General features: G+C 35.8%; 1 protein-coding gene across 5 annotated transcripts in view; it reads right to left on the bottom strand.

The window, feature by feature from the left end:
- RAPH1 (Ras association (RalGDS/AF-6) and pleckstrin homology domains 1) overlaps positions 1 to 16,415 on the bottom strand; it is an 87,872-nt gene that overhangs the window by 10,606 nt on the left and 60,851 nt on the right. For all 5 annotated transcript variants that reach the window (XR_010610673.1, XM_065670141.1, XM_065670140.1 and 2 more), the window contains 6 exons: positions 11,631 to 11,708; positions 10,121 to 10,280; positions 6,349 to 6,470; positions 4,587 to 4,652; positions 3,093 to 3,236; positions 1,767 to 1,877 (listed from right to left, as the gene is read on the bottom strand). Coding sequence is in view for 4 of the 5 variants with exons in the window: in XM_065670141.1 (XP_065526213.1) it covers positions 1,767 to 1,877; positions 3,093 to 3,236; positions 4,587 to 4,652; positions 6,349 to 6,470; positions 10,121 to 10,280; positions 11,631 to 11,708 (681 nt within the window). In the remaining variant the exon portion in view is untranslated. The remainder of the gene's footprint in view (positions 1 to 1,766; positions 1,878 to 3,092; positions 3,237 to 4,586; positions 4,653 to 6,348; positions 6,471 to 10,120; positions 10,281 to 11,630; positions 11,709 to 16,415) is intronic.

Genomic DNA, 16,415 nt, shown 5'->3' with positions numbered 1-16,415 from the left:
AAGAAATCAATTTAATTCAAGAATTTATACATACCTACAAATACTGACATTTCTTCTTTTAATAATAACCATGCCAATGACCTATGAGAACATGGGAAATATTTCCAGCTGCATGCTTTCTCCCGTATTTGATATTCAGTGTCTACCTCTCAGTGGGCCCAAATGCAATTGGAAGATGAAATCAATTTTTCACACAGTGGACAGGCAGCCACACATCCAGGCACATAAAGCATTCTAAGGTACTGACATATGCAACACCGCATGAACTGCAGATCAGGGCAGGTATGAGGTCAATAGAAAACTGTAAGTTCAACTATAACCATCTCATGTTACTTGCACCATTTCCAAATCAATTTGCAAATGTTACTTGCTGTGAACATACAGTGAAAACCTGTTTTAAAATAGCTTTGCCACTAGCTATCTTGCAGGAGCTGACACAATTTTGAACACTGTGTGGGAGTCAAGAGAGACTGGAAGATGAGTTGATGCAATTTACAATGATTTGAAGTACTGAAGTTATCAATTTCACAGGTTAAGATCAGGTCACTGCTGTCTATATTTCACATTTTTCTACTTTTCTTTCTACCTGTCCTTTATACTCAGAAGTTTCTTCCTTTACTGAAACTCTTTCCCCCAGACTGGGCAATATAGGCAGACCTGAGACTCCAATCCCAATTTCTGCACACCACTGGACCTGCACTCTGAGAAGACAGCAACTCCCTGAAGTTAGTGTTTCAGAGGGTATTATCTCTCTGAATCTGAATGGTTTTAAGGTACAGAGTAGCTGAATGGAAAAAGAGTCTAGTGTTGTGATTTACAGTATGCTGAAAAATTAGATACACTAGGACTTAATCAGTCTGGAAGTAAGACAATCGAGGGCAATATGAAAATCAAAGTCACAAGGAGCATGGAGAACAGGCAACAACTGTTCACTAAGTGTTCGCTTCCTATACAAGAACTACAGGAAAAATGAAGTGGAAAGCAACTGATGGTTCAGAACAAATAAGAAAGCATACAAGGTTTACCCAACTGCTGCAGCATTCTACAAGTTTCTTGGAATCCAAAAAGAAACAGGGCATACTCAAAGAATGCACCTGGGGCTATTACACAGCCAATATCCAGTGTCTAGCTACCTACATTTCCAAAGGGTAAAAAAGTATTCTGTGAAAGTATCTCTGTCCTGGACTTCTAATTTTTCCCTAAGCAGCTTATAAAGAAAGGACAGTCTCAGAGAAACCTAGAGTGTTAAATGAAGCTAGAAAAGCCATTCTTCCGTGTCTCTCGGTGATCTATCTTCCTCCCCCACCACACAATCCACATGGATCTTCCGGCAGGTGGAAGAGACCTATCAGCTTGATGAGGAAGAAAGTGATTCATACCCATTTCTTCCTTCTGCACTAGTCCCCACACAGCATTTTCCCATTCTCTTACTGTATTTCCATCAAGGAGGTTCATTACAACTCCGCAGAAAATGTAGTTAAACATAGCTTTCCCACTGTCATTGCAACTAACAGCAGTTTAGATTTCCCATTTACTGAATGAAGTTTCACCCTGAAAACTGACATAGTTTTCCAATTGTTGTATTACTATGGGAAGTCTATTCTTTTAGAATTAGAGTCTCTCCAAAGATTAATACTGTGCTAACCATCTGTTGCTCACAATTGGGAAGCATAGTTATTCTAAGGGACTAAGATTAGCATGGAAATGTTTCAAGATCTTTATATGCTCTTTTCAGTGTGAGAACTTCCAAAACAATCACAAGTTACCTTGAGCACTAAACAATAGTCAGTGGGTGCTTTGTATTTATTCCGATAGTCCTGTCCATAGTAAACACTGACATGATCAAGCTGTAGAAAGCACATGAGATCCCGCGAGACCTATTAAATACAAACATAATAATGTACAAAATACAAGAAAACCACATGCGCTGACAAAATCAAAATACTAATAAAGAGTCTAGTTAAGGTTAAATATTAGTTTCAATCTGATTCAAGAACTACCATTAAGGAGACATAGCCATGCATAAACTCCTGCATCAGTTACCAATTTTTAACCAGGATATTATTTTCCAAATTCAGTCTGCGTTAGTTTCTTTTGTGTTTTTCTGCATTTTGCCTTTTGACAGCATCTTACACCAGACTACTGATGTCGATTCAGAGTTGGAAAATAAAAGGAGAAAATAAATAGGATTGTTTGCCTGGGAACTTTTCAACAGCTGTTGGCTATATTTCACCTTAGTTAATAATCAAGATGTTCAAATTCCAATGGAACTGTGAGAAAAACTCTAATGATGATTGGCAGTGATTGTACGGCACAGAATTCCAGTAGGTGATCTTGCATATAGATTGTTGTAACAAAGAAAAAGGCTGTGTAAAGAACATCTGAGATGTTTTCAGTGTGAAAGAAAGCTGATGCACTGACAGAAATTTCCTCATTGTCAGCTGTGTGGGAAGTGGACCTCCCATACTGGGGATCAGTGCATGCTGTCAAGTCTGATGGATTCATGGTCAAATTCAACTCACAGTAGTTCAGCCTTGAAACTATAATGCATTTGTAGCAGTTTTCTATTTACTTTTTATTACCGATACACACAGAACAGCAGTAAGTGTGAAGCAATGGTATTATATTTGCCAGTTTCAAAAAACATAGCACAAATTGGTCCAAAAAGAATCCCATTTATATGAACTAACTAAACCCCATGGAATTATGCAGACTGTGGAGTAGGTTTGATATTTTATGATTGGCATTTGCAATGAAATCTGGTCCTTTATCTGAATTCTGCTGGAGATAACACAGTCTCTCAACTGTGCCAATTATTTTTCCTCAAGTGTTTCTGAACACCTACCCTGAGCTCGTTCAAAAAGCAGACCCTTCTCTTCTTGCATTTTTAAACTTGGGGTTTAGCCCATCAAGTGCCACAACAGTAATTTACACAGCATTTCCATGATAAAGCTGCACTTTTAATTAAGGGATGTGGTGCTAGGCAAGGCACAGCTAAGCCTAAATTTAAAGCTGACTCTTGTGACCACGATTTACCAGCAATAAAAAAATCCAGGGAAGCTGCTTTAAAATATCATAAATAAATAGCATACCTTTGCCTTCCCTTTAGGGACATAGTAGATTCCAGAAGCTCGAAGAAGAAAATAACGTTTCTTCCAAGACTTCTTACCATCCTCTTTCAGCCACAAAACTCCTTCAATCTCTGGCACAGTTACAGAACTTCCACAGAAACATTCCTACCAATAAACACAATGGTTTGGGAAAAGAGAAACAGACAGAACGTACAACATGCAGTGGTTTATTTTAAATGACTGAAATTCTTTATTTAAGGAATGCACGCATAATAGGGACAGCTCTTTTTTTTCACACAGTGATATGAATTAGATATTAACTGTGAAGCTACAAGGTAATTCAGACAAACACAACAGGGGATCTTAGCAGCTACTGTAAAGACTTTCTAACCACTGCTTTTTGGTTAATAGATCTCCCAACAGCTTTATTTGCTGTAAAGTTATGAGCTCACCTTGTAGATATCTCCTCCTAAGTGTAAATCTACACAAAGCCTAATTCAGTATCGATCAGATCCAGCTATAATTTATTCCACAAGTACTTTGTTGCTACTAACTGCCAACACCAGAACTTTTGTTAAGGTTCTATTTATGAAGAGCTAACAGAGGAAAACAAATGCTTTAAATGCTCTCCAGATTAATATGCAACCAAATACTTATGAGTAATCCTGGAAGACAAAAAGAATTAGATATAATTACAACCCTCTTCATGTCATGGCTTCAATTTTCATCTTTCTGATCCACCGTATTCACATGACCACTTCTTAAAACCTGTATTAATAATACACTAAGAGCATGCATATGCTACTTATAAGTTAATTTTTATTAAATATAATCCAAAATTAAATATCACAAATAGTTATTTTTGTGTAACTTCTGAAATCATAATCATTATTTGGGAAATCATATGGAAGTTATGACACTTGAGTATGAGTAGGTCTCTACAGAACTATCTCAAAACCATTCAGTTTTCAGCTTATGGAGGCTATATTCACTGTTTGCTCCACATATTTTTCTTGTTGTCTTTAGTGCTGCAACCTATGTAACCTGTTTGATATTGACTTCCTTTGCTGTCACACATTTTAAAAATTTATTTTAAAATGTAACTGAAACAAATTTTAACTACTTTGCTTACTAACTAAATTAAAAATATTAACATAGATCACGCATGAACCAATGCACAGAATTTTGTGGAGAATAACAATCTGGAGAGTGCTAGTCAAAAAAAGAAAAATACCTACCACCACAGGTCAAAAAAAAAAAAACAGGTGACAGTTGTTCAAATTTCCACTGGTTTTAGCCATAGTTACAGGTAACCTCATTTTGATTATCACTGTGTATGGTTTTTTGTTATTAAACAAAATATTATCATACCTGAAACAGGCTAACATTAAAATAGCCATTATCACAGATGTAAAACATTTCATTCATAGTTGTGGCAGAATTACAGTCAGCTCCATCCATCAATTTCAGTCACCACAACCACTATGCCCTTTTTGTTTTGGCAGCCTTACTTACCTCTAGCAGCACCTCCTTATTTCTGTCTGCCATCTCAGAGGTTTCTTTCTTCCCCAGAAGATAGTTCTGTAACAAGAGTAAGCTTAATATTTCTATAGGCATTCTGAAATCAAGCCAAGTAACATTTCTCATTTACCCTTCTGTAGCAGGAAAGAAAAAACCCACAGCTATCATCTAAAAACAATATATTAATTGAACAAAAACTTCACAGTCCACTTGAAACTATCTGTCAGACAGCTAAATAATACATGGAACTAAGTCATAGCCACCTTTTCCAAAAATATTAATCAGCCCATACTCTTACCATAGCTAACAGCCTCAGAACAACACTGTCCTGGCTTTTCACAAAACAGCTGCCTGGTACAATGCATCCAGAAATAAAACTACTATGGACTTGAAAATCTCACAATAAAAATATTAACAAAACCAGAGACCTTCAAGCTTGTTACATACTGCCATTATTTATGTGCTCAAAGAAGCACACACAGAAGCAATGTACTTCGTTCCACCTTGCCCTGGCAATTTTGCTGAATAAAATTATTGATTTTTCATTAAGAATTACTGAATACTCCTTGCCTTCTTAAAAGAAGGCTACCTGTAAGTACTGTAACTTATTTAATAAGTTTTGTACTCCTCTTCAGCTTGGCAAGTACTTGGACAATTTAAAATCTTCCTCTTCCTAACCTGTAGCTGGAAAAGAATAATAATACTCACACAAAGTTTAGCCAATAGTTCAATATTTAAAACCAAGACAAAATATCTGGTCTATGCTGGTGAGTCATTCTTGTTGACTGTGTCTACTGTATGTATTGACAGTAAACATATCAACTACATGCTTCTAAGAACTCCGTTTTGCTGCATCACCACTAAGCACCTCAATAAGACCTGTCTTTCAATCTTTGAAGGGAAATAAAAAATAAAAACCCCATGTACATTGATGATGCCCCAAAGGATGCGCATGTAAAACCAACAGACAATTTGAATCCAAGAAATTACCACACAGATGCTGTACAGATACAAAAATAATCTATGACCCCAAAAAGGAATATGTTGTATAAGAGTTAAGAGATCAAGTGATATTGTATCTAGTCATTTTCAATTCAAATTCTTCAAAAAGCCACCTTCTGCTTTTCTTTTTCTTTTCCTTCACTCCCTTACAATACCAAACTGCTGCCAGATATCAAATCTGTAGCTACCATTTCAGAGAAGAGAGGCCTCTAAGAGAGAAGAGAGACTTCGGTTTCCTAGCCAAAGAACAGGAAACACAGGTGAACAGTGGCAGATTCCAGCTTTCACAGAGATAAGACACATAATACTTTCTTCTCTTCACTTGCCATCTGACCACAGAGTAGCTATTTCTTATATTTTCTTTTTCATTTCTTGCCAGCAATGTAAGAATGCGCACTGGAGAGGCATTACTATTGGCAAGATCTGACAACACCCTTCTTGCCTATTTATGTATTTGAACAGCACTAAGTATTGGTGTAAATGCCATGTAACTGCTTGCCTTCATCTCCATTAAAAGTACCCACAAACACATTAGCAAACAGATTGCTTCAGCTCATGGTTTTCTGACAGGGACTTGATTTTGTGCCAACCACAATGTGGATGAACATGGTGCTGAAGTGTAAAGTTGCCTGACATTTTAATACATACACAAGTATCAAGATAAAAGTACGGAAATGAATGCTATCAAAAAGCAGTAAGAAACTGCAATCAGGCATGCACATACACATCCATTCAACGTGAGTGTCAGGCTTACCTGGGGATTCTTGAAAAGTGCGTATTTCTCTATGCGTTCCACAAACATTAGTTTGTTTTGACTATCTCTTGTCCAGTTAAGAAGATTTTCAACTAAATTTTCATGATCTTCAAAGATCCTTTCTGTAGGAATAACAAGAGAGCAAATGCAACTGAATGTCACAAACTTATTACAGAAACTACTCTGTAGTCATATCTCCGAGACAAGGTATATACAGAGAGTTCAAGGTTACTAAACCAAGGAAGAAGTTTACACTAAGAAACTAAAAGAACTTTCAGATGTGTCTGGTTTAATTTTACACAAACACTCACTCAACACTCTCAATGCCATCTCTTCAGGCTTATAGTTCCATCAATACATGAAGTGCTTTGATTTTTTTTACCTGACAAAGCCTACCAGCCCACACGAACGCAGCAGACTCAAATGGTGACATTTTGAATGCTATGAGCACAAACAAGGAGATTATCTCATTCCATGTACACTGGTCCACACAATCCTTGAAAGAACTTATTAGGCAGCTTTTTCAGCACAAAATTTGTTTCTACATCCCTAATCAGTATCTCACTTGTAAAGTATTTAAAAAAAGTAACAGACAATGTCTGAAATTCAAAATACCTATGACTAGTGGAGGTATTGTAGAGGTAGTGTGCAAACTGACACTACCTCTTACGATCAATCTTGCTGAATAAATCATGTATCAACAATGGCTTGTAAGAACTATAAGCACTGGCTCTCTGTTGAAACAGTTATCACTAGTACAACATACTGAAAATAGACAAAAAAGAGGGAAAGGAGAAAAGGAAAATTTACTCAAATGATAGAGAAATATGTGAAACCCCTTATTCTAAACTAGATAAGGAAAAATACATCTTTGGGAAACCACTAGACCAACTTTCTCCCCCTTTCAAAGACACTGCATCAGAATTCTGCTTTCTGCAGTTTATTCCTTCTTCACACAGGCCACACAATGGCATTTCTGCACACTATTTTTTCAGACTCCTTTGGGACCAGTTTGACCTTTCAATTGCATCTGAAAGCAAAACATGTTTTATTCCCACAAAATCAATTGCACTGCATTTTTACAGAGGGCATATTGCTCTGTTCACATCCAATGAAGACTGAGATGTCAGCTGACATCTCAACATCTGCAGTAATTAAGAATACTAAGAAGAGTGAATGCAACAAATGTAATCTCTAGGGAATGAATTAAGGCTTGAGATGACAACATTATTGAGGTCTCAGTGAGATTCTTTCTAAGAAGCTTTCAAGTTACAACTCACAACTTTATCAAGCTCTACCAGCAACACAGCAATACTATTTTCCAAGAAAATAAAGGTGTTCTCTAACACAAGAACAGAACAAAAAAAGCTTCAGAAGACTGTGGCACAAAAGCTTGCATCTCACAGCAGCTTCATTAGTGAAACTGGGTGGCTTTCAAAACATCAACTGTTATTACAAGAAGAGCAATAACTGAACTCAAACACAAAATAACTTATTCACTATGTATGTACCTATAGCACGTAAACGGCATATAGTGAACTCTTCCTATTATTAAACATACTGTCTAAAATGAAACACTGTAATTTACAGATACTTCACAGACATACCCTGCTCCAACTAAAAAGAATGAAAACAGCCTTTGTTCCAACTAAACCTTTCAGAGTTGTTTCTGCTACTAACTTGTAGGGTAAAACCAGGAATAGCATTTCATTCTGCATTCTGGAAATAGTATCACAGAGTTCTGCTGAAAGTACACATAAAGCTCCTAGTTAAACCATTAGATAACAACAGTTGGCCTTCTGCTTCAAGTAGATGTACCTAAATAAGCCTCCTCAAAAATTACTTAATCAGAAACAACTGAAACAAACCACATAAAATGCAAACAATCAGGAACATGTCTTTCTCTGCGGTTTGCTACCTTAAAGCTTTCACTGCATTTTATTGAACTGTGCAAGTAATGAGCAATCAACTGACAAGACGACATGGTAAAATATACTGTGAGAGTATATAGGCCCTCTGTGTCTCACTAAAGGATAATATAATAAAGGAGTTCCTTCCTCTTACATAGGCATTGCCAGAAAAAACGTTTCAAAAAATGAAGCACTGGCAAAATAACAATAAAACACACAATAGTATATAGCATGAAGGCTTTGTTGTACTCGTTTTTTTATCTGTTTTACAAGTTCCAGTATGGAGTATATGAATCAAACAGGATGCATTTTGGATTATCTTTTAAGAAAGCAGGCATGTGAAAGCAATTCAAAACTATTTAACAGTCGCCCTTACCAATAAAGAAGGAAAGCCATGAAAAAAAAAGGAAACTGAATCGTACTCTTTCATCTCCCTTAGGTTTGTCATATTGTAGGTTGAATTTAAAATTCTATAATAGATTATGTTTTTTTAGTTTGAAACTCTTTCAATACAGCAGTCAAATTCTCTCACTCCCAGTATGTCACTGAGCCCACAGAGTAGGGCATGCATATACTTCCAAAATGCCCAACAACAAGAGACTTCTTAACCCTGATTTCATTTCAAAACAATCTTAATGCAGTCACACTGTTATTGTTTGAACAAACACCAGCTTATCTTTCCAGTATTTTTTCCTTTATTCTTTCCAGGCTGCACAGTGAATGGAAGCTTCTTATGAAAGCAAATCTAGGATGGGTAAAACCCTTGGTTGAGCCTCGAGTTCGGGATCCTGCTACTTACACATTCTAAGATTTTTTCAGTGATAGAAACATAAAACTACTGTAGAATTAATAAGGTTATTTATTCATACTATTCTTATTGGTAAAATGTCACAGAATTTCCCCTTTGATTCCTATATACCTAATTTGGATTTACACAGAATTTGTGCAAATTCTGTCTGGTTTCAAAACTGGGCAACTTTTAAGATTTTATTTATTAAAATTTTAAGATGAGCCTAGTAAGATGTCATTTTTCACATGAAAGAAGATTGAAAGGATACCTTGTCACCTTACATGATCTTTTTTGTGTAACAGTAAGCAAAGTTAACATTCCATTTCATGCGTATCCTGCCTGAAATAGAAATCAGCGTAGCCTGCCTGAAATAGAAAAGGTTTCACCAAAGGAGAAGGGAAATACTAGTTTGCATTTTAATTTGAAATCAAGCTATTTGGATTCAGTTCTGAGATTCTGTTAGTTAACGGGTAAGGTGCTTAACAGCTCTCTGATGTAATTCTTGTCTTAAACCGGAGATTATTAATAGTTTTTCTACCATTTTTCCTCTTATATTCCATTCAGATGCTGTATTCTTTGGCTAAATGAACAACTTTCATTGTGGTACGTGCAGTACAGCACAAAGGAGCTTTAACTGCCCTCAATTTGTCATATTGCTATACTGCCAAATGCATTAAGATATTTAACAGAAAAAATATTAGACAATTTTTTTAATAAGAGCTATTAGTACCAGTATAAAATACTATTTACAAAGAGGAAGATGCACAGTAATTTTTTTTTCGCTTATTTCTTTTTCTTCTGTGAGGAGCCCATCAAAACTAAGAGGCTCAGTAACTTGACATTAGTAAAATTACTCTATCACACATTAGAATTTAGACATGCTTTTAATATGAAAGAAGATCATTCTGAAACAATACTAACGAGATTTATTATGTCAATGAACATTTACTACATGAATGAATGGGATGACGAACATTAAGACAAAAAGAATTTAAATCATTCTGAGGATGCAGATATAGACAAGCATTACATCAGTAGGTAAGAATTATAAATATTTATAATTATTACTTACCCATTTGCAATTCAGAGATGGTTTCCACCAATGACCAGTCTAAACTGTAACCACAATGCGATTTGTCCATCAGATTGTCTAATACTTGTCTCACTGTCTGCCTCTCATCCACCATCATTGTTTTTGAGCTGTCATCAGACATATGGACTCTGATCACCAACTATTCAGCAGAAAATTAGGAAACAAAAGAGAAGGATTAAATTCCCACATTTCAAATAAAAACTGTATCTTTTAAGATCGTTTCTTTTTCTAACATTTTGTTAAAATACCATACAATATTGGGTTCAGTTAAAACATTAACTCAAAATGTAAAAAGCCGTAAATGACAGATATTTGCATCACGGTCACTTAATAAGACACTGTTGCTCTTCGGTATAAACAAATAAATTTAAAGGTCTTCCCAGTACAATGATATCATGCTTTAGCTGTCTGTTAAGGAGAAAAATATTCCCTCATGCCGAAGTGTTCTGTTCTGATTAATAAAGCATCTCTGTGACAATTTTTCTCACATCCCTAGGTGTAACAAGCACGGAGTTTTGCACAAGCTTATATAAAATCAGAATTTTTCCTATTTGCAATTCAGCTTTCTGTCTGCTTCCTCCGTATTTTCTAAAAATGCTGATTATGTAAGTAAACAATATACCTACACTAAGTTTTCTTTTCTTGGAGAGCATGAAGCATTAGCATGAAGAAGTCTGCTTTTAAAACACAACAGCTTTTCACAGGCACTTTAAAAGAGTTCACTGTCAAAACCCCCCAAAACCAACCTAACCAAAAAACCCAACCCAAAACACCTGATCAAAAACCTTAAGACAATAGATTCTTCTTGCTAATCATTATGCTTCCTTTTTTTTTATATCTTGTTCAGCTCTAGGGCCAGGACAGGTTTTCAGCTTTTGATATGTAAACAGTAAATGTAAAATGCATTTTAAGCTAGTGAAAAACTCCAAACATAAAATAAGAATGCTAAATTTTAAGGGAACACTAGATACTTTGAGAGTGCATCATGCATAGACTTCTTTCACTTGGTGACACCTGTCTACAGTCTGGAATGCTGGTATTTCATTTAACTGTGGAAAACAGTGCTATGCGTAACACGAAGAAAAGGGTCTGTAAAGCAAACAGACCCAAATTTTAAATGTGTGGCTGCTTAATATACAATCTCAGGAGGTTGGACCTTCATTTCAGCTCTGGGTGGAAGTTAACAAGGTCTTCTCAATGTGAGCTATCTGCAAAATATGCTATTCCTTAAGAAAAACTTTATGTTTTATATGTTTGGGTTTTTTACATATAGAAATATGCTAGGATTTTCTTGATTAGGATTTTCTTGATTAAATCCAGTCTGAATTTAGAAACTACATCCTCACACAGTATCAGAACAATAACAGTGTTCCTATTTTATTTAGAGCAACTTAAGGGTAATAAGACACAAATGAGAACAGTTTTGCTTGCATTTTCCAGGTAGATGAGTATAAAATAAAGATCTTATAAACTAGCATCCATAACTTACCTTTTTCACTTGTGCTTCTTTAATCTTCTCTAATGCAACCCTAATCTTCTCAGCTTTGAGTTTAGCAGCCTGCTCCTCCTAGGGGACACAACACAGAATTCCAGTGAACACAAACTTCAGTTCAGTTTTGGGAGATTTAATTTTCAGGCTACCATGCTTTAAAATATGAACTGAAATGCTGATCCACCCACCCAGAAATCCTCACCTATTTCTTAGTAATAACAAAGACTTATTTTTTATGCCAAAAACTGTTACTATATATAGCTGACTGCCATTATCTCCAAAAGAACATATTGGAGGTATATATTTCATATTTGCTGTTTCTTGATTCTTCCATATTATAAGTAGCCTTGTGCATTGCTACCAAATATTTTAGCACATTTGGACAATATGTATTCAACAAGAGTGTACATTTGAGTACACCCAATAGATATTTAATCAACATAAAACATTAATAGCACACAGAGAAGTATCAGAATTTAGCAGTACACAAGTATGGAAAAGAAATCCTACAAATAAGAGTCCACACTATGTGCACTGGTTTGGAAGATTTTAAAGTATTAAATCCATTTGAAGCCAGTAAGTAGCTTGAACACTGCCTTTATCTTTACAAAATCCAGTTTGTATTTTTCCTTGCCTTTATTTTAAGAACACATAAAGCAAATGATTGTTCTTTTATTTGATGCTCTTCTAAGAGATCTATTTTTGTTACAACTGGAAATGTATTGAAAATTCACATAACTTAAATATATCCTATCTGCTGATGCTAAAGAAATCATATATTGTAAGACTAGCAATACTGGGTTTTAATTTCTGGAGCTTATTGATGTTTTAAAAATGGATTTGAAATGTGCAGCTAAACAAGGAACCACTTTAAGACAGTGCACGCACGTGGCTGTTCATTGTGGCTAATATGCTAAAGCATCATAGTTATTTAAGAATATCTAGAACAATAAACATATTAAATAAATACACAAGCAAGTCCCCTCCAAAATACATAATCTCCTTGGAAAAGAATCCAGATTTTTCTCAGATCAGAAGTAGCACAACCCATCACAACACCACTCAGCATGCCACTTTTAGTTCCACATTCCTTTCTTGTATGAATGTGATTCATGGTTTCTTTACCCTGTGTTTAGATGGTTGCTTTTCTTGTAGAAGTCAAGATTCAGCTATTCTGAAATCAACAAAGTTTAAGTTTTCCACTTCTCAGTGAATTACTAATATTCCTAACAATTGATAAAGGGCATTTTCTATGCTACTTACTGTACTCAACATCTTGTGCTCCCTTCACAGCTGTGACCATACTATGCACTGCAAAAAACACATGAGCTAAACAGGACAATAGGTTGTCTTGTCAGAAGCATAATTCTTTTCAATAAAATGAACCAGAAATAATGTGAGCTTGAAATATTCTCTGGGAACTAAACTACCTGGAAATATAGGTACCTAGAAATATTAGCCTACAGAGAACTATAGCTTTTTATTCACCATAACAATGGTGTCATATAGCTTAGAAAGGTTAAATGAGATTAGGATTCTATTAAAAACAAACAAACAGTGCCATGACACCTAGAATCATTTCAATGTAAATCACACCTAGAATTCTAAAAGATTCTTCCTTAACATTAACCATTTCTATCTATAGAAATAAATTATTACTAAAACCCAAGGCTTTAAATACTTTTAAGTTTCTAGAAGTGATGCTATGCACCTGCGCACTATGAACTCAGCAACAGCAAAAGATTTTATTTTGTCATACATTTAGAGAACCTTAATTTATGTTTTAAAAAAGCTGCTTATTAACCCAACCCTAAACCTTTATTGCTGTACAAAGGTTGATGGCACATTTGGTTTTGCTCTTCACTAAAGTCAAGTAGCACAATTTTCCACACATTTGACTGCACACCTATGCAACACAGCTATCTGTAGCAAACCCCAGCAGGAGCACTTTACAGCCACAGCTCACTGGCAGCAACAAGAGCAAAAAAACAGGGAATCAGCTGGGGGCCTCTCGTATAGCTGCACCAGCACAGCCAAAATATCTTTGTTGATCTTGAAGTTAACAGTTCATTTTTCCCTATTAAAAAAAAAAACAAATAAATACGTAGATAAAAAATGATTTCAAGGCTTTACTGTTTTAATGCCTACCAATTACTTTTCACTGCCCACTCAATTTTAATGTGGGTCTAGAGATCGGGATTTCTTATACTACACTAGATTATAAAACGGTTGGTTTAAATTTAAACGTACCCCCAAGAGTATGATCATAAATACTGGTTTCAACCAGAAATAAATTATAAAAAGAGGCCTGAATCTGCTTACTGGAAATGCAGAGAAAAAGGAAGAAAGAATTTGAAATTTCTGAAAGCACGCAGTAGTTAAGAATTTTAGGTTACTCAAGTGTTTCTTTATAGTTTGTGCTGAGGCCATTGCTGCATCAGTGCTGATGGGACAATGTTTCATTGGAGCAGAAGGAAGAACTATCTACTTAATTTTATAACTTGAGAATACTTCAAAACTCACAAAAATGTCTTCAATTTCTCTCCTAATGGCCCAAAACAAACAGCCATCCACATCCCCCAGTCCATCAAAGCCACCCCAAAACTGCTCTCAGACACAAACACAGGCCTTTTCGCCCCCCTGCGTGGAACCAAGACAACTTAATGGGAGGAAGCATGTGCAATCCATCAGCTTGCACTAAGCTAACATTTTTAATCGCACACAAAGAAACATGATGTGGCAAAAATACTTCACTGCAACTGTAAATTATGCTATGCCATAAACTAACAATGCTAGGACATGCAGTCCAATCACATCAACACTGATACACATGCCTCCCTTGGTAAGTGTTACTTCTCAGCTATAGCAGTCATAGTGCTGGGGCTGCCAGACAGTTCAGTTAGGGAGCTGAGACGGTTGAAAATTAACAAAGCAGAAAGATTCAGCAGAATCCATTCCACTGCCTTTATGGTCACATACATGCTATGGAAAGCATAAAGGAGATACATACACACATTTTTCCCACTGTGTCAAAACAGAAAACATAAAGGAGTGGCATTTCTACCTCTGACAGGACAAGGATATTCTCTTTTAGCAGCAATACACATCACTGTAAAATTGCAACATAAATTCCTCACTTTAATGGGACTACTTCAGGAGTATTGTTACACTTATAGAGTGTTGAACTCAGATTATTTTTGGTTATGGAAATCAAAACACACAATTTAAACACTGCTTGGCAATATACTTATGTTAAGAACTTGTTCATCCAAAATATCCTAACATACTGTGAACTAAAATTTAAGAAGTGCAGCTCTGCAATACAATGGTCATATTAACGACTTCATCTTTGGTTGGTTTTTTTAATACCAGAAGTCAGTTTTCAATAATACTGGAATATTGGCAAGAATAATCCCAAAAAAGTCTCAAGTTAAGATTTCCGTAATTTCTCTCCAGTTTCCAGTTAAATGTGCAGTCACAAGATACTCCAGTTGTTTTAACATTAAATCTGCAAAATGCATGCTGTGACAGAGCTGACCTTACTCAAAGGCTTTACGCCCCACAATCCCAGGTTGAGGTTCTATTTTTCATTTCATTGTACATTTTCAAAGTGTCATTAATTGATCCCTTTTACAGAGATCACAAGCACAACGTAAAAAAAAGGGGGGGGGGGGGGAACTTCTTAAGAAAGGTTAGAACATTTAGGAAAGCTAGTAGTAATTCAATGGTAAGTGGTAAGCTCCAAACTCCACATTTCACATAATTTAGCAGGTTAACACAGATCACAAGATGCATAAGAGAATTTTCTTTCATGTATAATACTTGGAAATTTTCCCTGAAGTCTTTCTTGGAACACAGATAAGAAGGTAATAAAATATGTAAGTAGCACTGACTTCTGAAGGACTAGAAGCAGCTATCCACTTTTTATTTTCCCACCTACAGTCTAGCCTCAGTAGAAAGTCAGTCACCTGTTTTGCAAAGGAAACTCCTTTCTGCAGTTTTTACCTAAACAGAGATTCGTGTTGCCTGTGAACACCATACTGACATCTCAGTTTGTACCTAATCCACCCAAACTTCAAGATATCTTTGTTAACCCCATGTTTAACATGCATTAGTCGGTACATAAATCACAATAATGAAGTATTTTCTGTTTGTAATTTTCATTTATTAAAAAAAAAAAAAAAAAAAGGAAAAGGACTACTCAAACAAGTGTGTATGCAAGAAGCACTGGAAGGGGAAAGCCAAATGAGTGAATATTAACAGCAATCTGTATTTCTTGATAAACTGATTAGGATAGGCAGAACACCCCTACACTAAAAAACAACGTGTGGCATTGGTGGCACAGCCTATTTACAAACTGCAAACTTGTGTTTACAATAGTAGTTCATGACCATTGTCAAAACATGATGTTTTACTGTGTGTCTTCTCAAAATAAGCCAGAACCTGTATATGAGTAAAGAAGAAAGGGAAACAAGACCTTACTTTTTCACAGCTCACTAAATGTGAGTGTACAGAAGCCATTTTTCTGCATTTTCCCTAATGCAGACTCATCCCAGGTTTCCTCCTTCCTTGCCAGTTTAAGATACAGAACTTGCTATACCTCTGGCACACTGCTGACTTATTGGCACCATATTGTACTACGTTAATAAATACAGTAATGAAGGTAAAGCAGCAGTACTGTTTTGGGGGTCATGTCTGAGAATTAAGTCACCTGAAGTTTTTGACTATTACAGTGACACTACACTGGGGCAGTGCCGTATTTTTCCTTTGTTCTACTTCTGT

This window comes from Lathamus discolor, chromosome 3 (genome assembly GCF_037157495.1).
Source record: "Lathamus discolor isolate bLatDis1 chromosome 3, bLatDis1.hap1, whole genome shotgun sequence".
NCBI classification, from domain to species: Eukaryota; Metazoa; Chordata; class Aves; order Psittaciformes; family Psittacidae; genus Lathamus; species Lathamus discolor.
This window is presented reverse-complemented; position numbering and strand designations above follow the sequence as displayed.